Genomic DNA, 24,496 nt, shown 5'->3' with positions numbered 1-24,496 from the left:
TAAGAAAAAGCAAGAAGTGGCTCTTCAGGATGCTTCAAGAACCAAAGGAATCACAGGCAAACCTACAGCTTATGCCAGTGTCAGAATCAATATCAAAATCAATATAAAAACTGGGAACATGCAATTTCTAAATCTTATGTACACACAGACATCTTATACCAAATGAAAGATAAATCACCACAACTAGTCCCCTTACACATCAAAAATGTACCATCATGATGTGAATATGAAATTTGATTTTGTTTTGTATTCAAGTATAGAAGTTTCTGATGACTTATATTTCAAGATTAAATATTTCTCATGAAAAATAGAGAAGTACAAATTTCCTTTAATGATGAAAGTGGTCTCTAATACAATATATATTGTATTACAGATATTTAGCGTGAGCAGTTCCTTTAGATACTGATTCTACACAGCAAAACTCATATGCTAGATTTTTCTATATTGAGATGTTCTATTGAAATCACAGGGTACCAAAAGAAATATATCTGCCTACTTTTGCAGCACCTACACCTAACTGGTAGGAAAAAGTCCTGTGTGCAGTCTGACACTAACCCGCTAAGTACTAAGCAGAACATACTCTTTCTTTGTGCCTTTTCAAATCTTGGTTGCAATTCGAAACTTAAAGAATCAGAAACATGCTGAAGACAAAGTATTTTAAAGAAAAATAGATCCCGGTTAAAAATGGAATTATGTTCAAGGTTGTTGTTTAGTTCATGTTTGTATTAAAGATGGATTTTTCAGTTCTACCAACTGAAAACAGGAAAAACTGGTGATACTTGTGGCTCCAACCCTTCATTTTTTGACTCTAATAAAGTCTTGGTATGTTAAAAGCATTTTGAGATGAAGCTCCCATAAAATTTTGGGATCTACTTACTTCCTGTATCCATGACTATTGTAAAACACCCACTTACTTCTTACAAATTCTTGACTTGTCACTGCATCAAAATGAAAAATAAACATTTTTTCTGCAATTTCTTGGACAGTCTCTGTCGCACAAGACAAAAGTGAGCATGAGGTTGAGTGGGCTCTGTATCTGAAAATGAATCGTTTATATATGTGCATACATTTAGTTTTTCTATTAAAGAGTAGAGAAAGAAACATCAACCCATTCCCTCATGGACATATGTTGGCTACAGGCATTTTTGTAAGATCAGAGTCTGGCATCATTAAACATATTTTCCCACCACAAAAAAGGCAGTTCACCCTGCTAAGGATGCTCGAGCAGCCCAAGAACACAAGAAAGTGCTAGCTAGAGAAATGCTTTGACTCTGTGTCCCTAGTATACGCTGAGGGCAGTGAGATGCTGCACACAGGCGTCCACACTTTCTTCTCTCAGCCTGACCAGCAGCCGTGATAAGGAAGCTGTTCCCGAGCATGCAAACGCGTGGGCTCCGCTCACAACCGCGTGTCGTACTCCAAGGGCTCATCCGCGCCATCCGCTCCCACTGCGTCTGCTTCTCCTTCAGCAGCTGGAACGAGCCTTTCCAGTGTGTAGTCATTTTTTCTCAGATCTGTGACAAGAAAATAAGTTCAGTGACACAGAGAAGGAAATGTTTGAAAAATATTTGTTCCCAGAGCAAAGCTTTTGGCCATAGCTTCATAGCTGTGTCCAAAAAGGCAAGAATTGGCAATAGGGCAAGCCAGAAACAGAGGGATGAGAGGCCAAAAATGGTGTGAGCTGATAGGAATGACCCATTTCTTGCTGTATTCATTCAGGTGATTTTCCTCTACAATCTCCATCCACCATAGACAAAAGTATAACAACACAGTTTCTATTTCAGAATCAAATAGGAATTATTATTCCATGTAGCTACTGAGAAAGGGGAAGATTTTCTCTAGAAAAAATATATAGGCAGAAATTCATCCAAAATAGCAATATATTTTGTCTCTGAGCCCTTTAAAACTGCATCTCAAAAATCACATTTATTTAAGCAGGAAGCAATTTAATTTATTTAAGCAGGAAGACAGGTGTGCCCTGTGTAGGACTCTACTTGATGGTCAAGAGAGTTGCAGGGAGTCTTTCCCAGGCAAATTCATTGCTAGGTTTTACAGACTTTCTCAGATCTTTAGCGCTCTCTTTATCTCTTACTCTAAAAAATTTTGCTGAGGTTAACTGCATTTATTCTCCTAGAAAAACAATCCATCACTTTGCACGGCAAAGCAAACAATCCCATGCGCAGAAACTAACATGCTGGCTGCTAACATCAGACTGACATTGCCAAACCCCTAATATGGCTACTGGGCAGACAAGTAAGGTGACAAGACAAGTATTTTCCTATTCACCTTTGCCCAGAAAGAGAGTGCCAACTATAGCTCAGTGTTCTGTTTCTAGCCTACTTTGGTCTTTATTACCTTGCATTCAAAAAGTCAGAGATTAAAAATTAATACTTATTTTGCATACCAGGAAGTTTCAGCTTCCTGCAGCAAGAGTTACAACGGTGCTTTGCAATGAAGTTTCTAATTGCATCTTCTCCTAGGTTTGCTGGTCCAAACACCATTTTTCCAGATCTGAAAAAAATATATATAAAATAATCAATGAACCTCCATAAAAGCAAATCCAGTATAAAGAAAAAAAAAAGGGAGGGGGGGCAGAGAATGTAAGGTTCTAGAAATACAAAAGTAAATATCTTTATTTTTCTCGAGATTATAGGGAAATTGTCTCAAAGGTAACTTGTCAGGGGCGTGATGATATTTTCTATTTATTAAATAAGAGCTAACTTAGCCCTTTGTATAATCAAACTTGAGTGTCCATCACAAGTTTCTTAGGTCAGAAATGAGAAAACTGTCAATTCTGATAAAGCATTAGCCTAGGTGCATATATCCCACAGCTATTTTATCCAGTATGGCATCTAAAATATGCTGCTTAGCTGTGCTGTGACCTGCTCTGGAGAGATACAGGGCAGACCCAACAGTTCCCACTTAGTGCTTAGTGGAAATTCGGGAACAGTAGCATTCAGAGAGCATATGGCACAAGCTGAATGATTCTGCTGGAAACATTCTCCATCCTCATCACAAAGCTGGCTTGATTTTGGTTTTGATAGTAGACATCTGGGAACAAACCGGAGCTAGGAAAGAGGTGAAATTCAGCAGAACTTTTGCTACATTTAAGAAGAGAAAGCCAGGTTTCCCAAAGGAAGCAGAGCCCTAGATGTATCAATATGCAGTACAGAAAAAGAATAGAGTACACTGCTAGCAAGCAGGGCTTTAAAATTTATTGGCTTCTTTCTATGCTCATTTCTGTGTGTGTTTGCACACTGGCCAATTCAGCAGCATTACCAAGGGCTCCATCTGCGAATGTGTATTGCATATTCTTGGTGAAGTCAACAATTATAACAAAACCAGGCTATACTCAGACATGTATTAGAAGTACCACATAATTATAACAGATTCTTAATGTAGTCTGAAAGATCAGTGTTCATTAATTTTAATACTGCTTCACCATTCTTTTCAAGAATTTAATTGACATTCTAGACATCACGGAACACAGCACACAAAAAACACTTTCAAAGAAACTTTATGAAAGCTAATATTTTATTTTAATGGTATGCAGAGTGGAAACAACCCATTTTAAAATCTGAAATCAATTACAGCTCTGAGGAGCTAGAGAAAATGATTTTAACTCTCTCCCATCTTTCTGTAATCCACAGTCAGAAAATATACCTAAGGAGAACAGTTTGCAAACATGTCAAGTTTCCCCCTTTCATGAGGGAGAGGTGGAATGATTAGCCAGAATGCATGTTAAAGCTTAATATCTGTCCAATTTCTGGCAGACAGTAAGTAGTGTCTGTCTCCTGGTTCATTCAAGTACAAGTCTAATCAACCTTTACTGAAAATTAGTGTATCAAAACAGATAAAAAGTGGAATATTACTTAAGGGCCCTATATAAACTTGGTCTAATCTTCCAGTAAGAGTAGAACAGACAAATATTTGCTTGATCAGGTATAGTAAACCTAACTTCTAAGCTACAGAATCACGCTCATATTCCTTCTTTGATTATTCCATGAAAATACAGCAAAGGTCACAAGAAAGATAATTCTCCCATGTTGTTGTGGGATATATAAAAAGGATGCTGTCTGCAGTATAATTGAAATAATCCTTCCTCTCTACCTGGCACTGGTTACAGTTCAAGAGGAGGGTTATATTCAACTCTGGAATTTTATTTCAAGAAAGATGGAGATAAATTAGGGAAAGAACAAGAAACACCAGCAGTCTAGAAATCAAGACACATACAAAAGCTCAAGGAGATGGCCTAAAAACAGAAAAAAGAAACTGAAGATAGAAACTGTTTGAAATTAATTGCAATTTTATACAGGACCAGGATGAAATGTTTCATGCAGAAAATCAGGAAAATCTTTTTAGTAATAAGGTTAGCAAAGAGTTGAAACTAGATGTTCTGTGAATGTTTTACGATCACCAAATCCTCAAGAGCTGTCTATATAGGACCTGTAAGGCCTGACACAGGAATGACTTGCTGAAGAAAAATAATCAGTTGAGCCTTTAAGATCCCTTCTAAACCCCCTGTTCCATGAGGTTATTTACCTGGTTATGCATGGTCTCTCCAAGGAGAGAAAAATACTGAGCCCCACTTAACCTGCAAACTCAGCAGATACATTTACATGAGATATCAGTCCAAAAGCCCATTCCTACTTTTTTTTTATTTTTTTGCAGAGCCATGTCTAATAGTAAATGCATAATAAATGCTAAATAAATGCCTACCAGATTGGGCCTGGCAGGCTGCCAGGGATATATTAATACGTAGTGTGCTGATGCAGAGCTCTCCTCACAGTCAAGGCTGAGCTGTGAATGCTCAAAGCAAAAAATAAGGCATCCACAAAACCTTATTCATGGAAGTTGGGGGCTTCAGAGCAATGCACTGTGTGGATGTCACACACCTACCTTTACTAGGAGACAAGCAGGTTATTTCATCTATATCTTTTTACAGTCTGAGCCTCAAGTATTCCCATTTCAGTCGCAGGTATAGTGAATACATGTAGGTTTCTTTCTATCGGCACCATTTCAGCTGTCATTGTTTGACTGAAATTGCACAGCTTAGTATAACCTCAAAATACAAGCTAAATGAGTAGCCTGAAAGGATAAGGTCTTCAATCATTGCTACAACCTTCAGCCCATCACTATCTGCTTGAGAGCTTTAAAAAGGGACCTCTAACTCCTTCTTTTAGCACCTCCTGACCCCTTATTTTCCCATTCTTTTTTTCACATTTGTAATGATTTTTTTGCCTGCTGGGGCCTTTTTCTTCACCTCTCTCAGCAGGCCTAATGCATCAATTCTTTCTAATTTGAAACTTGATCCACAATTCTCCTCAGACATCTGTAGATATCTTGCCCCTTGTGCCTCTGAAAGCTCCACCAGCACATACTTTGTTGTGGATTTGGTAAGTGTGACACACTGATAAGGGTATTACTTATGAGGCAGGTCTTCCCAAAGCTTTGGCAGTGCAGGGGTCTGCAAGAACTGCACTGTGTGATGGTCCCCATTCTGTACCTTGACTACTTTTACAGCAAATCTGCTCTTACAGGAAATCTTTTGGTGAATATTTTACCTTCACGTTTTTGCCTCACTTCATTCATTCTATTAACTGTACATGGCAAGATTTTCAATCAGTGCTAAACATTCGCGACTCTGCAAAGTCAAGCACACTTTCCAAGTGGATCTGTTATTTTGATTTTGGTATTGTATATAAAACCAACATATACTGCCTCACTCTCACAGATACAGAGGTCACATTGTGCCATTTAAAACTCCATTCCAAGACAGCATGTGGAATGTATGAAAGAAAAGACTCACTACAAGATAATGACACGAGCTTCTAAATCAATGGAATTACCGAAACAAAACATAAATAATGTAGTTACAAGTAGTGCTAAAATTTGTATCAGCCCTGTCAGTCAAATGACATCTACTCTCTCCCAGGCTTCTAAGAGAATGTGAGCTCAAAGCAACTTTTGAGGCAGCACACAGGTTTTGATGAAGTAAGTTATTTACAAATGAAAACATAAAACAGATCTTGATACTGCCAGAAATGTTTCCCTTATGACAGAGTGAAGGTTAGAGCAAAGAAAGTGCATTTACATTATTATTATTTTAGAAAGCATGCCTTAGAATTGGGTATCTCGTAGCTGATTACAGAATCCATCAGCAGTTTCACTGTCTCATTCCTTCAGATCACTGAATCAAACAATATAGTTTCACAACTTGCTGTTCTGACGATTTCCGAGAACATAAGAGAATCAAGTTGTTTGATTAATTAATCAACATTTGCTCTTTAATTAGGACTTCGCTGTACTGCAGATGATACAAACAAAACAACAGTTTTTGAAAATAGAATCTGCGGGATCAAATTTTAGTAAGTATGACAAAATTATTTAATGACAAAAAATAATCCAGAAGGATGCTAACAAACACACCCTTCAAGATAACATGGGTAAATATTAATTCTCTTTTAGATAGGAGAAGCTGAGTTGCCATGAGAATTACTGTTTTAATCACTACGGCCACAGCTACACTAGTAACTCGCACCAACTGTTCATTTAGGTTTATATATTTGCTTCCACTGAAGTAAAAACAAAAACACTTGAACACCAATAAGTCAGACTTTAATTCATCCGTAGCAATTCACGTGTTTAAAAATGCTTACTTGAGCCTTTGTGGTGAACAACTACATATTTGATCTCTGCCTCTCTCTCCTCTGTTATCCTTGTGCTTCTGTCAAGGTCCTATGACCTACTTAGGGCAAAGACTTTGTCACTGTGAAGTGTTCAGCGTATTTTTGATGTTGCTTTCAGAATAAATATTATATGGCCAATACACCTCCATTCATAATTAAACATTCATGCAACATTAATATAGTCATTTATTACTAATCTTATTAATGAAATATTAACAGTGGTCCCAGAACTAAGAGCCTGCTTCCAAAATGGACTTGTCCTGAGTTCCAAGCAAGTCATCCAGTATTTCTGTCATTAATTTCACCTTGCATTAAATCAGATTATTCACGTTCGTATCTTCTTTCCTGCCCAGACTGAGAACTCCTTTCATGAGATGAAACAACCTGAGTGAAGGGGCGCCCATCAGCTGGTAAGATGTGTGGGGACAGGAAGACTCCCTCAGAGAAAAGGGCCCTTAGCCCACAGCCTCTCCTCTGCTCCGTGTGTGATCTGTGGGTCGTCTCACAGTGGTATTCCAACCTTAAGCATTCCATGATTCTGCGATCAAGGAGGCTCACAGCCCTGCCCCAGAGGCACGCAGATTCACAGGCAGGAAAGGGGTCATGGCAAGGTACAGTATGGCATGGCCAAGCCCAAAGTATATTGAATGCTTCAGAATGTCTAAAGTGAACAATAATTTAATCAGAGGGAAACTTACTTCTTGTCTTCAGGTTTAATCACAGATGGATCAGTAAGGTTTTCCCCAACACCTACAATAAGATCAACAGTGTGTGTTACAAGGGACCATAATAACGCTCTCACAAAAATAGTACTTAAAAATATGTGATTATCCAATTTTTTGTAACCATAAAAGGCCACATTTAGAGTGGTCATGAGAAAAAGAACATGATAAGACTACAAAAAGCTATTAACTACAGGCAAACATAACAGTTCTCATTACGGTTCTAACTTCAGAAGCTTTGTGGTTTATTTCTATGTAGACTGCAGGCTTATGCAAATAATTGTACACGTTAGAAATTATGCTGAAGCTGAAACAACTAATTAAAATGTAATCAAGACCAACATTTTTATTTAAGTTGGAATAGAGATATTAATCAGATGTAAGTTTCTACTGATTTCCATGGATCTACTCCAGATACGGGTTTCCCTCAAGGTGTAAAGAATGAGATAGCTCATTATTCAGCCATGCTAGGGGCATATGCTTGAACCTGTTACTCTCTCCTCTGGTTGGTCATAGAAAGGGATTAAATATCCAATTGCCGTGAATCCTTATAAATATTTTGCAGTTCTCACACTGACAGCATATTTCCATTTAATCAGAAAGCTCTTACCTTTCATCTGGAGCAATTATTTTCTTTCAACTAAGGAAGGAAGTCTATAAGCATGTGATATGCAATTATTTTTATTTCCATAGGTCTCTGATGATGAGCTTATGTTCTACATTGAACACCAGCAAAGACTGTGGAAATTTTGTTTTGTAACTGAAATATCCCCAATCCATCTCAATAAGGGTCATCTCAGCTGAGGTAAATTAGACAAAATATAGTGTATATGTATGAGGTGATTATGGTATTATATAATAGCTTTTGTTTGACAGAGATTAGTCCTACTTTTTAAAACTACAAGAAGAGCAGCTTTCGACTGCTGTCTTTCCTGGACAGGCTGGACAACTGGGCGGTGAAAAACCTCATGCAATTCAACAAGGCCAAGTGCAAGGTCCTGCACCTGGGGAGGAATAACCCCAGACACCAGTACAGGCTGGGGACCGACCTTCTGGAGAGCAGCTCTGCAGAGAGGGACCTGGGTGTCATGGTGGACGACAAGTTGACCATGAGGCAGCAGTGTGCCCTCGTGGCCAAGAAGGCCAATGGGATTCTGGGGTGCGTTAAGAAGAGCGTCTCCAGCAGGTCGAGGGAGGTGATCCTGCCCCTCTACTCAGCCCTGGTGAGGCCACATCTGGAGTATTGTGTCCAGTTCTGGGCTCCACAGTACAAGAGGGATGTGGAGCTGCTGGAGAGAGTCCAGCGCAGGGCCACAAGGATGATCAGGGGCCTCTGCCCTATGAGGAGAGGCTGAGGGAGCTGGGCCTGTTCAGCCTGGAGAAGAGAAGGCTGAGAGGGGATCTAATCAGTGTCTATAAGTACCCCAAGGGAGGCAGTGAGGAGGATGGTGCTGGCCTCTTTTCAGTGGTGGCCACTGACCAAACACGAGGTAATGGCCACAAACTGAAGCACCAAAAGCCACAGGAACTTAAGGAAAAATTTCTTAACAGTGAGGGTGACAGAGCACTGGAACAGGCTGCCCAGAGAGGTTGTGGAGGCTCATTCTCTGGAGATCTTCCAAACCCACTTGGACGCAGTCCTGTATCACGTGCTCTAGGTGACCCTGTGTGTGCAGGGGGGTTGGACTAGATGACCTCCAGAGGCTCCTTTCAAACTTAAGCATTCTATGATTCTATTCTATGCTTCTATGACTTTCCTTAAATTACAGATTAGAGAACAAGGGGTCTACTACATGACAAATGGTAAGTCCAAAACTAGAGAATATGCAAAAGAAATCTGCAAAGATTTTAGTCCATTTCCTTGTTTGAGACAAAAACTGAAGTTCCAGTCTTGATGCTATTCACACAGATGTTTAACTTCTCCATGTTTGAGCCAACCCAGCTGGTCTGGAGCTGCCGGGAGCTGCATAATAAATCCAGGCAAATTTAAGACAAATTCCAGCAAGCTGTGGTGAAGACACACTTACTCCTTCTGTTTTTTTTAATATGCAGCTACAACCAAATGAAGGCAAGGATAGAATTATAGGTTTATTTTGCATAATAAGCTTGTCTTTTTGTAATTCACAGCTTCTGAATGCTGTAAAATGTAAATATGTTAAGTCTCTGTCTACCCATACATATTTCCCTTGACAGAAATGACAAACAATTGTGTTTATACTGTTTGATGGGTGCTGTTCATCTTCTGAACATTGTCAACTGTTTTATCTCTTTAAAATATGCCATGTTCCCACTTACAAATGTACTGTAAAGAGATCACATGCTCTTTGAAGGAGCCTCTAGACTTTATGAATAGTATTCAGACTTGCAGCTTATGTAAACTGCTTACAGATTTATTAATAAGGAAAATAAAAAATATAGATAATAGTTCTCAATATTCTGACAGATACACACAGACATATATACAAGCAGTTTTGCATATATAATATACACGTGTATGCTTGAATCTACGCATTACCTAGGCAACTAAATAAATATAAAAATACTTTAACTGTTGAGTGTTTTTTCAGAGCTCATTGAAATGCTTTGGCTGTTTGCTGCTGCTGCTGCCGTCCATGCTGCCTAGACATATTTGAGGCCACATGATATTCCCACTATACCTACATTAATCGAGGAGGGCTCTGTGGATGCTCATTTACCCATGCCATACAAGAACTACCCAGAGATTCCATGAGTTTTACCAGTATGCAAACGAGAAGAGAATTTCACCCATTCCTCAGTATTAATTTCTCTTTTTGAGAGAAGGGCTTTCTTGGGGTTTCATGACAAAGCAGTTCTATGCTAGCAGTTACCTTGCAAATCCAGGACAAGGAGCTCCCCACGGGTATACACATAGGTCCAATGGGAGAAGGCCAGCATCACCTCTTCCAGCAAGCTGCTAGGAGTGATCTCATCTCCGTTGTTGTTGTTGTATTTCCGAAACTCACCAGTCATGTACTTCTCGATAGTCAGCCACTGGTTGGCTGAGTGGCAGTAGATGAGGAAAACTTCCAGGAACCTGTGAATATAAGTGCTGTCTGTCAAGAGCTAGCACAATAATGAATGTCCTCACAGTCAAAGCACAGCCTGATGCAAAACAAATATATCAATAAGGAGATCATGTCTTCCTTGGATGGAGCATTTTCAACTGCAGGGTAACAAAGAGTTGTTATCAAAAAGACCTTTCAAATTTGATAACACTCAGAACAAAACACTTCCTCAGAAGGTACAGTTTATGGACAAACAAACATAAACTGATTTACTCCAGCCAACTTATAAACTGACTATAAGAATTCTCCTACGTTAATTGAATAAAAACAATTCTTGCTCAAGGGTTAAGGAAGAGTATCACCAAGAAGTTTAATTTACCATCAGATTTACCTATAAAGACAAAGTTCAGAGCTACTTACCTTCCTCATAAAAGGTTGATAGTATTTGGATAAATGGAAGCATTTATATAGAATATTCACTATTCATGGTAATTCATTCAAACCATATATACGAAATTGTAACTGTGCAAAACTCAGTGGAATCACATGAAAGGTCATGTGAAAGAGCAATCAGTGCCTAAATTCTCTGTCTCCCTTTTTTCCATATTCTGCATAGGAAAAGAATCAAACTTCTTTCTGTCATGCTATAATGCGAAAATCAGCTGTGCTCTTTCCTTGGAAAATACAGCTACCATTCAAATGCGAGAAGAGAAGAAGCATGATTCTTGGAAATGAATCCCTCAGAAACATCCATTAAAAGATACAGAATCAAATAATCACAGGATTGTTATGGTTAGAAAAGACCTTCAATATCCTCGAATACAGCCGCAAACGCATCACCCCTATGTCTGCTAAATCATGTTCCTAAGTGCCTCATCTACATGTTTCTTGAACACTACCAGGGATGGGAACTTCGCCACTTCCCTGGGCAGCCTGTCCCAAGGCTTCATCACTCCTTTCCATGTAGAAATTCTTCCTAACATCTAACCTGAACCTCTCCTGGTGCAACTTTAGGCCATTTCCTCTTGTCCTATGGGTAGTTATTCCAGAGAAAAGATCAATCCCTGCCTCACTGCAGCCTCCTTTCAGGTAGTTGTAGAGGGCACCAAGGTCTCCCCTGAGGCTCCTCTTCTCCAGAGTAAATAACTGCAGCTCCCTCAACTGCTCCTCATAAGGTCAGAGCTCCAGCCCCTTCAGCAGCTTTGTTGCCCTTCTCTGGACACACTCCAGCACCATCATGTCCTTCTTGTAGAGAGGGGCCCAAAGCTGAACACAGTATTCAAGGTGCAGTCTCACCAGCGTCGAGTACAGGGAGATGATCCCTTCCCTGCTCCTGCTGGCTGTGCTGTTCCGGGTAAAAGCCAGGAGGCCGTTGGCCTTCTTGGCCACCTGGGCACACTGCCACCTCATGTTCAGCCAGCTGTCAACCAGCACTCCCAGGTCCTTTTCTGCCGCGCAGCTTTCCAGCCACTCTGCCCCAAGCCTTCAGTGCTGCATGGGATTGTTGTGACCCAAGTGCAGGACCTGTCACTTGGCTTTATTGAACCTCATAAAGTTGGCCTCAACCCATCGATCCAGCCTGTGCAGATCCCTCTCTGAAGCCATCCTACCCTCAAGCAGATCAGCTTGTCCTTCCACCTTGGTGTCATGTGCAAATTTGCTGAGGGTGCACTCAACCCCTCATCCAGATTATTGATAAACCAAAACGCACCTTAAGCACATTTCAGTGCTGAGATGTGCATCAGGTATTGACCAGCCAACCACTTGCTACCAAAGTAAATGCATACCAGTTCAGTTCACCTTGCTTTTTCCCAAATAGTTACTTGAATTTGAGTCTCTTTCTTCACTATTTTGCTTGCAAATTCATGACAATTTAAGACAAGGGAAAATATGTTATGCAGGTGGGATTGTGCCATTTCAGTAGAGCAGCTTTAAAGAGAGGCAATTATGAGACAGCTGGTGGGAAAACAAGAGAAAAAAATGTAACTAGAAAGAAAAGTCTCTACTGATACATTTAAGAAATACATGTTCTAGCACTTTTTAAGTCAGATCTCTTTATCTCCCTTAAAGATGTAACTAAGCTCTTGTAATGTATAAAGCCATTTTACTCCAATTTACTCCAAACTTTAAAGTCTTTTATGAGCTGAAGGCCCAATGTTTCTTCTTATGGTCTATAAAGTCCCTTGTAAAAGAAACAGTGAAACTTTACCCCAAGTACTCAATACTCAAAATATGATCTGTTTTACCAGGCTACAGACATGTATGGAGACATTCAAAATGAGGTGATAAAAGGGATGCTTTAGAAATAAATGGTATGCAGAGCGATGTCTTGTTTCTCAAAATGTACATATTTTATTTTAATCAGCTCCTAATTGAAAGCTCAAATAATATGAAAGAAATGGACACTACTCTCTCGCATATATTATAAGCATTCTATATGTATTTGCACATATGCATAAATAGTTATATCTATATTTAATGGAAATGAACTTAAAAGACATCATAAGTCAGCTCTGGCTACTGCCTCTAATACATCGTATTTCCTCTCCCACTGCCTGTGATATCTCGCCTTCTTCAGCCAGATATCATCTACCAGATAATACCTTCTGTGTAAAAACACAGCATCAGAAAACAGACTTTAAGAGACAAGCAAAAATATTTATTTTTTGTAAGTCTCCTGCTGAAAACTTCACTAACGGACCTTTGTTTAAACTGCTGCCATTAATGCCATCTTCCCTCCTACGAACATACGTATATAACAAGTCTGCCTAAGCAACAGCCATTTCAAGCCACTGTAGAAACAAGGCTACATTAGATCTGAGATACAACTGAGAAGAGAAACTGGATAATTAGACTCCTACCTTGGAGTATATGGAATTGTATGAGGCTTCATTTGATTGAAGGTATAGATCAATTTCTGGGCAGCCCTTTGCTGTTGTATCTCCTAAGAAAAAGCACACTATAAATATTACTCACATTCTATCTTGCAGAAAAACTATCATGAGTTGTCAAAAAAAAATCATCTGATTATTTGCATACAAAACAATAAAAGGGAGATAGATATTTGAAATAATTTTCATTTCCAAAGACTGCATAAAGCCACACAGGTCAAGCATGCAGAAGGCATTACTCCTTTGACAAGCATAACTTTAAGACGTGTCAGACCAGTCAGTGTCCCCTAAGGTTTGAACTCACCCTCAGGCAGAGATGTAGCACTGTGCCATCATGAAAGATCTTTTGCCAGGTCTGAATCACCTCCGGTAGAAAAGACTTCACAATAAAGACTTGTCCCAGCTTTAATACATCATTTTCAGACCAAGTACAAATGACCTTCATGGCTCTCCGTAGACCCCCATCCATCTCCTCCCGTGACAAGACTTGGATCATTGCAGCCATACCACGCTGGGACCAAGAAGACATGCTTTTGTCAAGGTTCATAGGAGAACTCTCTTCTAGACGATAAACTGTCACTTCTTCCCCAGCTAAAAAAATATAGAATTTTGTTGGTACAAATCAGCTCTCACAGAGAAAGAAGCAAACTGTGTTTTGATTTGGCATCTTACAACCATATACCACTTCACAGTCCTGTGCAGGATAGACTTGAAGAGGGAGCCTTTTTTTAGTCATTAGTGCTCGTGTATATGAAAGCCACCTCTATCTAAATTTACACTATTTGTTATACCTACTCCATGAAGATTAGCTGTGATAAAATAAGTGGTCAAAAGAGCTTGTATCAAGCCTTTAAACAGAGACAAATTTAAGAATTCATGTGGTCTTCCACACATACTTTGATATTCTATCTCTCTCAAACAATCTCCTCTGTCATAGCTTTTAAGTATTTAAGGATGACTGGAATTTAAAAATACATGTTTTTAAAAGATTACCATTTTATCTCCAATGGATTAACTTAAATGCAAGTATCCTTAGTATGCCTCCTTTTGTTTCTTTTTTTATGTGGAAGTGTTTATTAACACTTGTCTGAAGTTAATCACGACTGAAGGAACACAGAGTGCTTTAATTGTGCTTAATTACACAAACTGGTAAAGAAGTCAAACAAATACATAAATGTGTTATCTACTCCAAAATAAAAGGCCCAAAGATTGCCGCACTCTTCAGCAGTGAGTAAAATGAGTTGTTTCAGAAGTAACAAATTGGCCATGACGAGCAAGGAAAGTTAGGATAGGAACCCAAAAGGGCACAATCTTTCCTTGGTATTTAAAGTTCTACTTGAAAGAGCAATCCAAGGAGAACAAGCTAAAGCAAATGAACAGAAAGTTTTCAGTTTGCCATTTTAAAGTAAGATTTGTCTTCTTCCCAGAAACTCCAGCATCACTTGCAGCGCACAAAATTTCAGAAGTTCTGCTGCCACTAACAACATTTTCCTGAAAGCAGAACAAATCTGGCGAGTTTTAATTCAGTCACAGATGATTGTCTCTTGATGTAGTTATAATAGCATTCCTCTCTTGCAGAGCAAGTAGGACATCTTCCTGTTGCCATCATCTGCAAACTACTTTCTGTAAACAGAAAGTACACTTTTTTAAGAAAAAAAAAAACCCTGGCTCTCTTTCCTGTAGCTCACATTATTTGCAATGTTAATTCATAAGACAGAGGTATTCACTGGCAAGTATGATGAGGAAACTGTATCTGCTAGAAGCAAAAAAAAAAAAAATGACATAAGGAAGGACAAATTAGATCAGGCGTTGCTGAACACGAGCCCTTGTACATACGTTTAAGCAATGTAAATTGACATGAAAATAAGACATTTTAACAAGGATGCAATAATTAGGTACACTTCTTTATCCTATATCGATTCTTCATTTTATTATCTTTTGACAATTCAACACCTAAAAGGGTGTCTCCTGGGAGCTCCAGAAATTAGAATGTCCAGTGTGCTCCTAAATATATTAATTATCTACAGTAATCAGCTTCCAAGAAATCCTTGGCTAATTGCCGAGAAATATCAGCAATTGGCTGCTGTGAGACAAAATATTCTACCCATTGAAAAACAAAGGTTCCTAGAGCTCAAGTGTCTAGAGGCAGAGCTCTTACTGCTGTAAGCCAATGCAGCACACTGATTTCAAATCTCTTCCAAACAATCACATGTATTATTCCCTATTATTATTCAATTAGAGCACAGTTTTTTTTTTTTCCCCTGGCAAATTGCAAGGCTTCTGTATCAGGTACAGGAGCAATGTCCTTTCAGCTAACATCTGGTTTTCCTGCACTTATTCATATATGAATGTGTGTGCTTCTGTGAGAGAATATAAGTAGATGTAAATATTAATGGAAGAAACTTTTTGCTGCCTTCTATTAATTAATAAAGGTTATAGTGAAGACAAACTAAATTCTTCTTAGACCCAAACTGCAGCAAGAAAAACAGAAATTAACAGTAATTTAAAAAATTTAAAAAAAAAATTAAAATCTCGGTGAAGGTACCAAACGTAGGAGCAGAAAAGATGTGGACTCCATGTTCAAAGAGGTATTCAAAATTCAAGCGGACAAGCATTCAACAACCTTATCTAAATTGGACGGACAGGAACTTGAACTAGACAATCTCCAGAATTCCTTCCTAAATGAAATTATTCTGACTCTATACCAGTCCATTTCTTTTAGAAAAGATTTTTAGTTTAATTTACTGAAATTAATCCAATGCCGTAAGTGTAGTATTTAACAAAATAATGTATGGATAAAGCAGAAAATAACCAGAAATTTGGTACTCACCAAAGAGCTGGACTGGCGTAAATGGTATGGTGTGAGCAAGTCTCATTAAATTGTTTCTTTCGACAGCTGCAAACAAGACAGATATCCCTACTGAGTAAACATCAACCTGGTTGAGTTTCAAAAATATCTGACATTTATTGCAGCGTGCAAAGCCAAGTAAGCCACAGTGTAACCCTTGATGGCATTTTGGAAATTCTACCCAACCGGTGGTGTCTTTTGTGCACAAAAGGTATCTGAAAAGCATCAGCTACCACCGTTTTCCCTGTTTCTTCCTTTCGAGAAAACTCCTTCTGCCATGCTTCATCTTGCCCTTCTGCCAAAGGCCATGCCTGCCTCTTCCTCCTGTGAACTCCAGGGTAGCAATATTCCAGCTGTGCCTTGTAAGAAGATGAACTGGCCTCAACTGCCCTTGTCAGGCTCAGAAATGCCTGGGCTCTTAACAAAGTACTGCAGGGAAATCCAAGCTCACGCTGCACAGAGAACAGCTATTTCATCTGGGCTCCATGCCAGACCACATCATTAACACTATTATCCCACCTTAATTGGGGGACCTATTTCTTAGATAAACACCTTTATCACCTGCACACTAACCAAGTGTTTATGCATTTATGTCTTCATAATGTGTAGGTTATCAGGAAGCAGGAGAGAAACGTCAGATGACCTCAAAAGGACTAAGATTAGAATAAAGAGATAACCCACATGTGTATGAGTTAGGGCCCCAATAGCTGAGATGATCAGTGTTCCAGACTCTAATATGATGTTTATTTACAATCTCTTTATTCTGAATTTGACAGGGATTCATTATTGTGCCTATATACTCCTTGAAGCATGGACCAAAAAAATAGGGTTATCATCCTCTGAAGCCTTGCTAGGGACATGCTCTCATCAGTAAATTAGTACATAAGAGGGAAAAGAAAGTGAACAAGGGGACCTCCTCTACATCCCTTTCCCGCCACGCTTTGCAAGAAAGCCGTCAGACATCTGCTAACTGTCAGACCAGGCCAAGACTCACTCCAGAGTCTTGCACAACCCACTAAACTCAAGGCGAGAGCTCTTCTCGGTGTGCCAAGAGGCAGACCTGTAGCTGTCTGTGAAACATTACAGCAAAAAGGAAGGTTTGGGTTTTTTGTTTTTGTTTGTTTATTTTAATAAAAGAGCTATTTGGTGCACAATATCAGGACCAAAGATTTGGTCTTGGCTGACTAAATCATTTCCCAAACGTTCTAAGAAGCAAAAACCTGCACCAGAAACTTCCCAGAGCCTTTGATTTTGTAAGCTCACAACACAAATGATCCTCATCTATGCCAAAAATGCTAATTAATCCAAAAGAGCATGCATGCATAGAACCCAGTTCATCACTCTTGTACACCATCAACGAGGAGGTGTTGTTCACAGTGAAAACAGTGTAGGTTTGCTGTACTTCAGGTGGCTGCTAATGCTGCCGGTTTACTCCAGGCCTCCCTTGAGACAAGTCCAAGTTGTGCAGGCAATAGGGACATCTACCGGCAAGCTCTGCACAGTTCTCCTCTGAGGAAAAAAAATAAACCCGGGTTCCTTTGGAGAAACTCTGTGCACACTCACAGGCGCTAGGCAATTAGTACCCAAATTATTTATTCTCTGACAGATTTCCATGAGTTCATAGGTTCTCTGTTCTTAAACACAGGTTATGCAGTACAGGACAAACAAATCGAAGAAGTCAACCTGGAAAGCATGAAGGAGGGATGAAGGGAAGTGACATCTATAAGCAAATGAGTGCATCCTCCGTAGGAATCACAGCTCTCTCCCTTATTTTGCTGATATTTTGAAAGCTATTATGTACATCCGGCTCAGGATTTGCCAAAAAATGTCTGAAATGGGACAATTAGCAACAAAATAATAATTCACAACTTCCTCAGCACTGTGTATGAATTAACACACAACCTTCTTTGCAGTGGGCAATTGTGCAACTCTTCAAAGTGAAAATCACAGAGGATGACAGGGAAATGATTAATGTTCTTTTTAATTTGATAAATTACTTAGCTATCATTCCGATGCCTCCTGCTTACCTGAGTAATGATGGTGCAGATCTTGAGATGCTTTCAAGCAGGTGAAAATATCTGAAATAATGTTTAAAGGATCATTATGTTAATTATTATAGCAGAGATGGATGCATGAGTTTGAATTCCTTCCATCCCAGAGTTTGTCATGAAACAGATTAATCAGAATTACCGCCTGAGTATTCTGAAGAGAGAACTACTAATAAGTTTTAACTATGTTATAATACACAGTATACTGACATATCTCATCATCAAAGTAATATAGCCAGATGACTTATTTATTCAGGAAAATGGTGGGAAACTATCAATATTAACCTCAAGGACACATAGTGTTTCTCGGCCAATTATGCCTCTGGGATATTAAAAGCACTTTGCTGTCCATCACGCTTCATAGCCTCCCAAAGGCATGATTTTTGCAACTTCATCCTCAGTCATTAAGCATTCCATTAACTATACTATTACACTCAAGTTATGATAATAGTGATCCATTAACCCATGACATCTAAAATGCTGTTAAAATATAAACAGGGAAATAATCTCTGTGGTTACATGGAGTTAAAGAGGAGCAGCCACATCAAGTTTCATCCAGAAAGCCTTGTTTTATAAAAAGCTGTTTTATAATAAAACCAAGATTAACGAACATATTTCCATTAATTAGATGAAATTACTTTTTTCTTTTGGAAAACAAGCCTTCAAAATGCCAGATTTCAAAACACATGTATGCCATGCTATTTTTAATTTTGAATAAGGTCATTAAACTAAATAAGGTTACTGAATCTATGTGGACATTATGCTTTTCTTGCTGCCCCCCTTTTTTTTTTTCAGTTTACTTAGATTCCCATTCCTAAGGAAACAGGTCTTAATAAATTAATTAATTAATCATTTAATTAATTAATTAAAGGGATTTGGGGAAAAGGATTGGCATTTCTGGGGAATACTCTTAGCTTTAATCAAAGCACAGGTGCTGCAGCCACTGGACACTGGAGTAGCCCTCCTTGGACCTGCCCTCACCACAGTGGGGTCAGCAGCACGTGTACCAGGGAGTGAGGAGCCCATTTCCACATCTCAGCCAGCCTTAAAATAGGTGTAGATACCCTGCTGTGCAGCCTGTTACAGTTGCATGGCATGTCAGGAAAACTGGAACGCAGAATAGACTAAAAAGCCAAAAAAATCTGAGTGAAGTCAAACAGCACTCTGCTTCTGTGGAGCAAAGTCATTCCTCACTGTGACCTTGAATTTCTTCACTGACAATTTGGTAATAAATTCAATATTTCACTGCCTTTATAATTTCAGTGATACCATAGAAATGGAGAATTTGCACCAACTTGAAAAATCCAGCATATTTTAGAAATTTTATTCGATGATCTACCCCCAGGTGTATATCCATCTGTAAATCAGGAGATCTGCTAGACTGCCAGGAATGAAAACAACACCATCTTTTTAAACAGTTTATTCCTGCTAAAAAGTAGCATATTACATGGCAGGCTTCAGTAAAAACAGATTTTTTTTTTCTTTTAAGACTTCACAGTTAGCCTGAGGAAAACATATTCCCATATAAAAAAGTCTTAGACTTTAAAATAACAATTAATAGCTAACATATGAAATAATAGTTGAACATCTTTCTATAACAATTCACCTATGGAAAATTAACTTTTCTTCATATTCTGTGCTTCAGAATTGTCAAGATGTGCAGAGAGGAATTAAAATTGATTAACAGTAAAAATGAAGAACTTACTGTCAGTTCCCTTCAAACTTCTCAACCTGTATAAAAACAAACATTTGAGATTTTACATTAAACTCTTCTGGTCTAGTACTGGTACCTATAACAGGATATGAGCTATGTGAAGCCTAAACTCACAAAGGTTCGATCTGTAGAGTAAAACAAAAAAACTCCCAGTGCAATTTTGTCTGTTGCAATGATTTCAGACAATCTCAGTTACTGAAAAGCAGTGACATTTTTCTGCTCTCCTCTGCTGCTCTCTGTATTGTGTGCCACCGCTTGTGTGATTTATACAGCATCAATGGCATCAATCAAAGACCTCTTCAGTCATGTTCACGCTTGATCATTTTCCAAACCATGTGAATCAATGTTGGGCTATTCTCTGCACTACATGTGTCACAGCCCTTGCTTGCCTACAAGCAGACTGTTTCAACAGCTGGTCTAAAGGTTAAGGCTTCAACCTGAACACTGAAGTAGCTTTCATTGAGGACGATGGTGGGTATCTCACACCAGAGGGATCCCACTGAAGACAGCAGATTGAATGACAGAATCAGGCTATGCAGGGCCTGCAAGTCCTGATGGAGGACATGCAGCATGCCTACTGCCTATAAATTTTGGAGTAAAAAAGTAAAAACACAGGATAGCTAAAGAAAAAAAAGCGCAGATCATTTTTCCTCTTCCCAAGGTGAAATTGTATCAGATGTGGCAGTTTTACAGAGCCTTTTATTTACTATATTCACAGTGTTAGTAAACATGGGAGATATAAAAGGATCAATGAAAAAGTGGAAGTAAAGAAAAAGGAATGGAAAGACAACACCACGTATGAAAATACCTCAAATATTAACATAATTTTCAATCAAGCTGAAAAAGAAACAGGAAAAAAAAGAAAATTGAAAGCAATTTTGAAATCAGCATAAGTTCACTGAACATAATCAAAGCTTAATAACTATTGAAAGTTCTTTACAAAAAACTAAACTAAATATTTTGTAAATGTGCAGACTCAAAACAACAGATTTTAATTGGAGAAAAAGAATAGCTTTCAGAGGGTTGCCAGGGGTTGAATTATGAAGACAGCAAACATGCAAATGACACAGTAAAAGGAAAGGCAAACTTTCATGTTCACTAGATTGGAATAAGGGCTAGTTAAAAGATCCTAGTGTGATCTTAGTGATTGAATTAGAAAATTGGATATTGTTAGAAAAATAGAGGGTGATTCTATTCCACCTAAATTTATACATTTTGTTTTAATCATTCTCTTTTATTTCCATTAATAAGCCTGCATTTGAAGAAACCAGAGTGAATTCCCTTAATTCTTCATTTCAGATAAACTTCTCATCAAAAGCCTATTACAGAAATGAAGTAGAAACTGCAGGAAGTATGGAAGTCTCTTATAAAAGTGTGTAATTAACATCTTAATATATGTAGGAATACATACGAGGAGTTCCTTTTCAGATTATTTTTCTGGGTGTTTCCAAACATGCTATTACTCAAATCCTAAAAAGAAGAGAAATATTTTTGTATTCTTTGTAATCTTTTCATCACTGTCAGATGTACAACAAGCAACTCAAAAAGGTCTAAATCTTGAAAATAATTATTGCTATGTTTATTATGAATATGAATAACTAGTCCCACTGATAGGTAGGTAAATTATGGCATTATTGTACCTACAGTAAATTAAAATATTAATTTGTTCATGTCATCTCCATTCATTTGAATAAAATACTCAGGACTCCATTTACATCTCAATATGCTCATCAAAAATTACTATAAAAATGCCATCAAGGCCTTCTAATACTGAAAGTATTCAGAAACTTCTTTTGCACTAGTTCAGGAACAAAAATGTATCCTAATTATTTAAAATGAAAGACAACATATTGAACAGTTTTCCAGTGATGTTTAGATCATATCCAGGTCTTTCAGTTAAGAAAGTCCTCAAACAATCTTTAATTTTCCTGTCATTACAGGAAAAAAAGTCATTTATGGGCCAGACTGCCATTTGCCAGGCCCTCTATCCTTCTATTAATATATTACATGATATTATTCTTCTAATATCTATTTTTTTTTCTAAAAATAATCATCAGGCAGATTTTGTTCCTTAAAATGGCACAAATTAAAAAGTTCAAAGACAAAATTTTAAAATTCTTCAGCAGATATGAAATCTTCCCACACACATCCTCATTGTATTGGCTCCCTGCTAGCTATTGAGAGAGTTCTGTGAAGTGATGATGTTTGGGGAGAAAGGTACTATTTTAAAAAAAAATCTTGGCCTAACTCTGATGCCATTGTAGTTGCTGGAACTTTCATCAGGATTCAAAAATTCCACACTTGATTTTTATCTGGGCAATTTTAATCTGAGTTTTGAAGCATCGGATTAGTCCTTTCACACAGCTTTGCCTTTGTTTTGCTTGTCTCACCCCGTATTTCACATTTTTAAAAAATTATTGATTTATTTTCCAAGCTTGGCTTTAACAGAAATTACACAGTTAGAATAAATATTTAGATTTGTTTTCTTCTTTCTAATTTCCTTTCATACTTCTGAGATACTGCTATGCAATGTGGTAAAAGATACATTTTCTTCCATTAGCCACACCATTTAAAAAGAGATAGAAGTTTCTGTAACCCGTCTTCTTGCCCAAACTCATTAGATCTTCAGCACATATAGATTGGTTTATCTTCATCAAAGTCAATGAACCTATGTTGATTTACATAAGCAAAGGGCCTTACGATAGGGAACTGCAAATTAATTCTGGTAAAATATGGTCTCTTTAAACCAGAGGTTAAAAAAATAAGCTTTGCAATTATTATCAATATTAACTCACACTTTACAAGAAACAGCTATGTCTTATAGATTAAGAGCTATGTAGCTAACTTTCCAAAAGTTAGCAGCTAGCAGATTCTGCCTAGAGATTCAAGACCAAACTGTGTACTTGCTTAATTGCTCAGTGGTTACTAAAGCGTGCTTGGTTTTCAGGCCATCTTAGTCATATTCAGACCCACCTCATGACTCAATAACTTAATATCCTACTTTATTAATGTTCACAGAATGCTAACAGCTCTTAAACTATTCATTTATTAGCACACGTGCTGTCCACATATATAATATAGTTCCTTATGTAGCAACAGTTATTTCATGACAAAGAACCAGCAACATCATGGGGACAGGAGAGCTACATCACCATGTAGATAGGGTATAGGATATGCCTTCTTAAGTCTTACCTCTCGAGAATGCTTCAAGTAATCACAGGCTGGCACGGTATGCCTATCAACTTCCTGATTTTTCATTTTTTGCTGCATGTACCTGAGACGTTCCAAACCTAAACAAAAGAACAGATTTCAGCAATATGTGGCATGTAAGTGAACAGCCTGTTGCTATAAAATAAACACTTCTTTAGTGCTATAAAATAAACACCTATACAACATACTGCTCTAGCAAGTAAGTAATGAGCTATAAATGCCGTAATAGAATTTCACAGAATTAAAACAGACTGTTTCCATTCTCTGTCAGCAAATTTCATGGGAGCCCTGTTCTCTTCGGACCATGATGTACTGAGTCACAGCAGTCCCTGGAGCTTCTCCTAGCAGCTTGCAAGCTGAAGCCAGTGAGCTGTATCATAACAAGGCTGGGAGGCGAGGTGACCTGTGCAAGGATCTCTCAGAATGGAAGAGCTAGAAAACTACTAAAAGAACAGGAAGGTCATTCCCTATTCATTCCTACAGGGACAATGCAGAATTCATTTCTTCCCCTTGGAGGATGTATTTCTGAGCAATGAATAATGCATTCAGGGGATCTGCCAGCAGATAAAGTACTGCCGCATAACCTGCAAGTCTAAATACCCTTAAAAATTTACCAGAGACTATTTTTGCAATTAACCAGGAAACCTCAGGAGAGGAGGCAAGGATATCATCCTCCTTGCTTCTCACTCACTCTTGTTAGTGCTCTGCTATCCCCCACGTGAGTCAGAAAACACTCACAGCAAGATCTATACCCATTTTGCCTCTGCAACAAAAGTCCAAGCCATCCATGCTGACATCTAACTCTATTCGTATTACGAATTATGCCATGCAGTGGAAATGGCAGTTTGTGGATTTTTATTTACTGCTTTTCATTTTAAATCTGTCCTAAATTTCATCAGCTGCAAAGTATCACATACTTTGCTGGTTGAAATTAGACACAGTGAGCCAGTTCTTGCTGTATTTCTCTTCTTCACTCCAGATGTTGGCCTCAGCAGGCTCTGAGCTCACTTGGGTGTTCTGAGGACATCCAAGGGGGTGTTCTGGGGACACATCATCCACTGTAATCACCTGGCAAGACATGGACACAACCGCACTCAGTGCACAGGTACTTCTACAGTTTCCCTGACAAGACATGGACACAACCGCACTCAATGCACAGGTACTTCTACAGCTTCTCTGACAGCCACACCATGGCATGGACTCTGAGACCATGAAAATGTCATTGGCTGAGGTGACTCCCAACTGAGAAATAGATTTTCACGATTTTGTTACAAGTTGCAGAATACACATTGGTTTTGTCTGGAAAATACTACTAGTGAAAATATCTGGCACTATAGCTTTTTAAAAG

The 24,496-nt window shown here is 38.4% G+C and overlaps 1 protein-coding gene across 1 annotated transcript in view; it reads right to left on the bottom strand.

The window, feature by feature from the left end:
• Window positions 1-1,398: 1,398 nt before the first annotated feature.
• TRPM6 (transient receptor potential cation channel subfamily M member 6) overlaps window positions 1,399-24,496 on the bottom strand; it is a 64,828-nt gene continuing 41,730 nt past the window's right edge. The window contains 12 exon segments of the mRNA XM_088536438.1: window positions 1,399-1,514; window positions 2,405-2,511; window positions 7,388-7,439; window positions 10,261-10,466; window positions 13,299-13,381; window positions 13,633-13,919; window positions 16,159-16,224; window positions 18,204-18,254; window positions 19,930-19,955; window positions 21,350-21,408; window positions 23,131-23,228; window positions 24,066-24,216. Of these exon segments, the coding sequence (XP_088392564.1) occupies window positions 1,399-1,514; window positions 2,405-2,511; window positions 7,388-7,439; window positions 10,261-10,466; window positions 13,299-13,381; window positions 13,633-13,919; window positions 16,159-16,224; window positions 18,204-18,254; window positions 19,930-19,955; window positions 21,350-21,408; window positions 23,131-23,228; window positions 24,066-24,216 (1,302 nt within the window).

Source organism: Tinamus guttatus, unplaced genomic scaffold (genome assembly GCF_059628265.1).
Source record: "Tinamus guttatus ecotype Peru unplaced genomic scaffold, ASM5962826v1 Tinamus_guttatus_pri_ptg000672l, whole genome shotgun sequence".
In the NCBI taxonomy this organism is placed as follows: domain Eukaryota; kingdom Metazoa; phylum Chordata; class Aves; order Tinamiformes; family Tinamidae; genus Tinamus; species Tinamus guttatus.
This window is presented reverse-complemented; position numbering and strand designations above follow the sequence as displayed.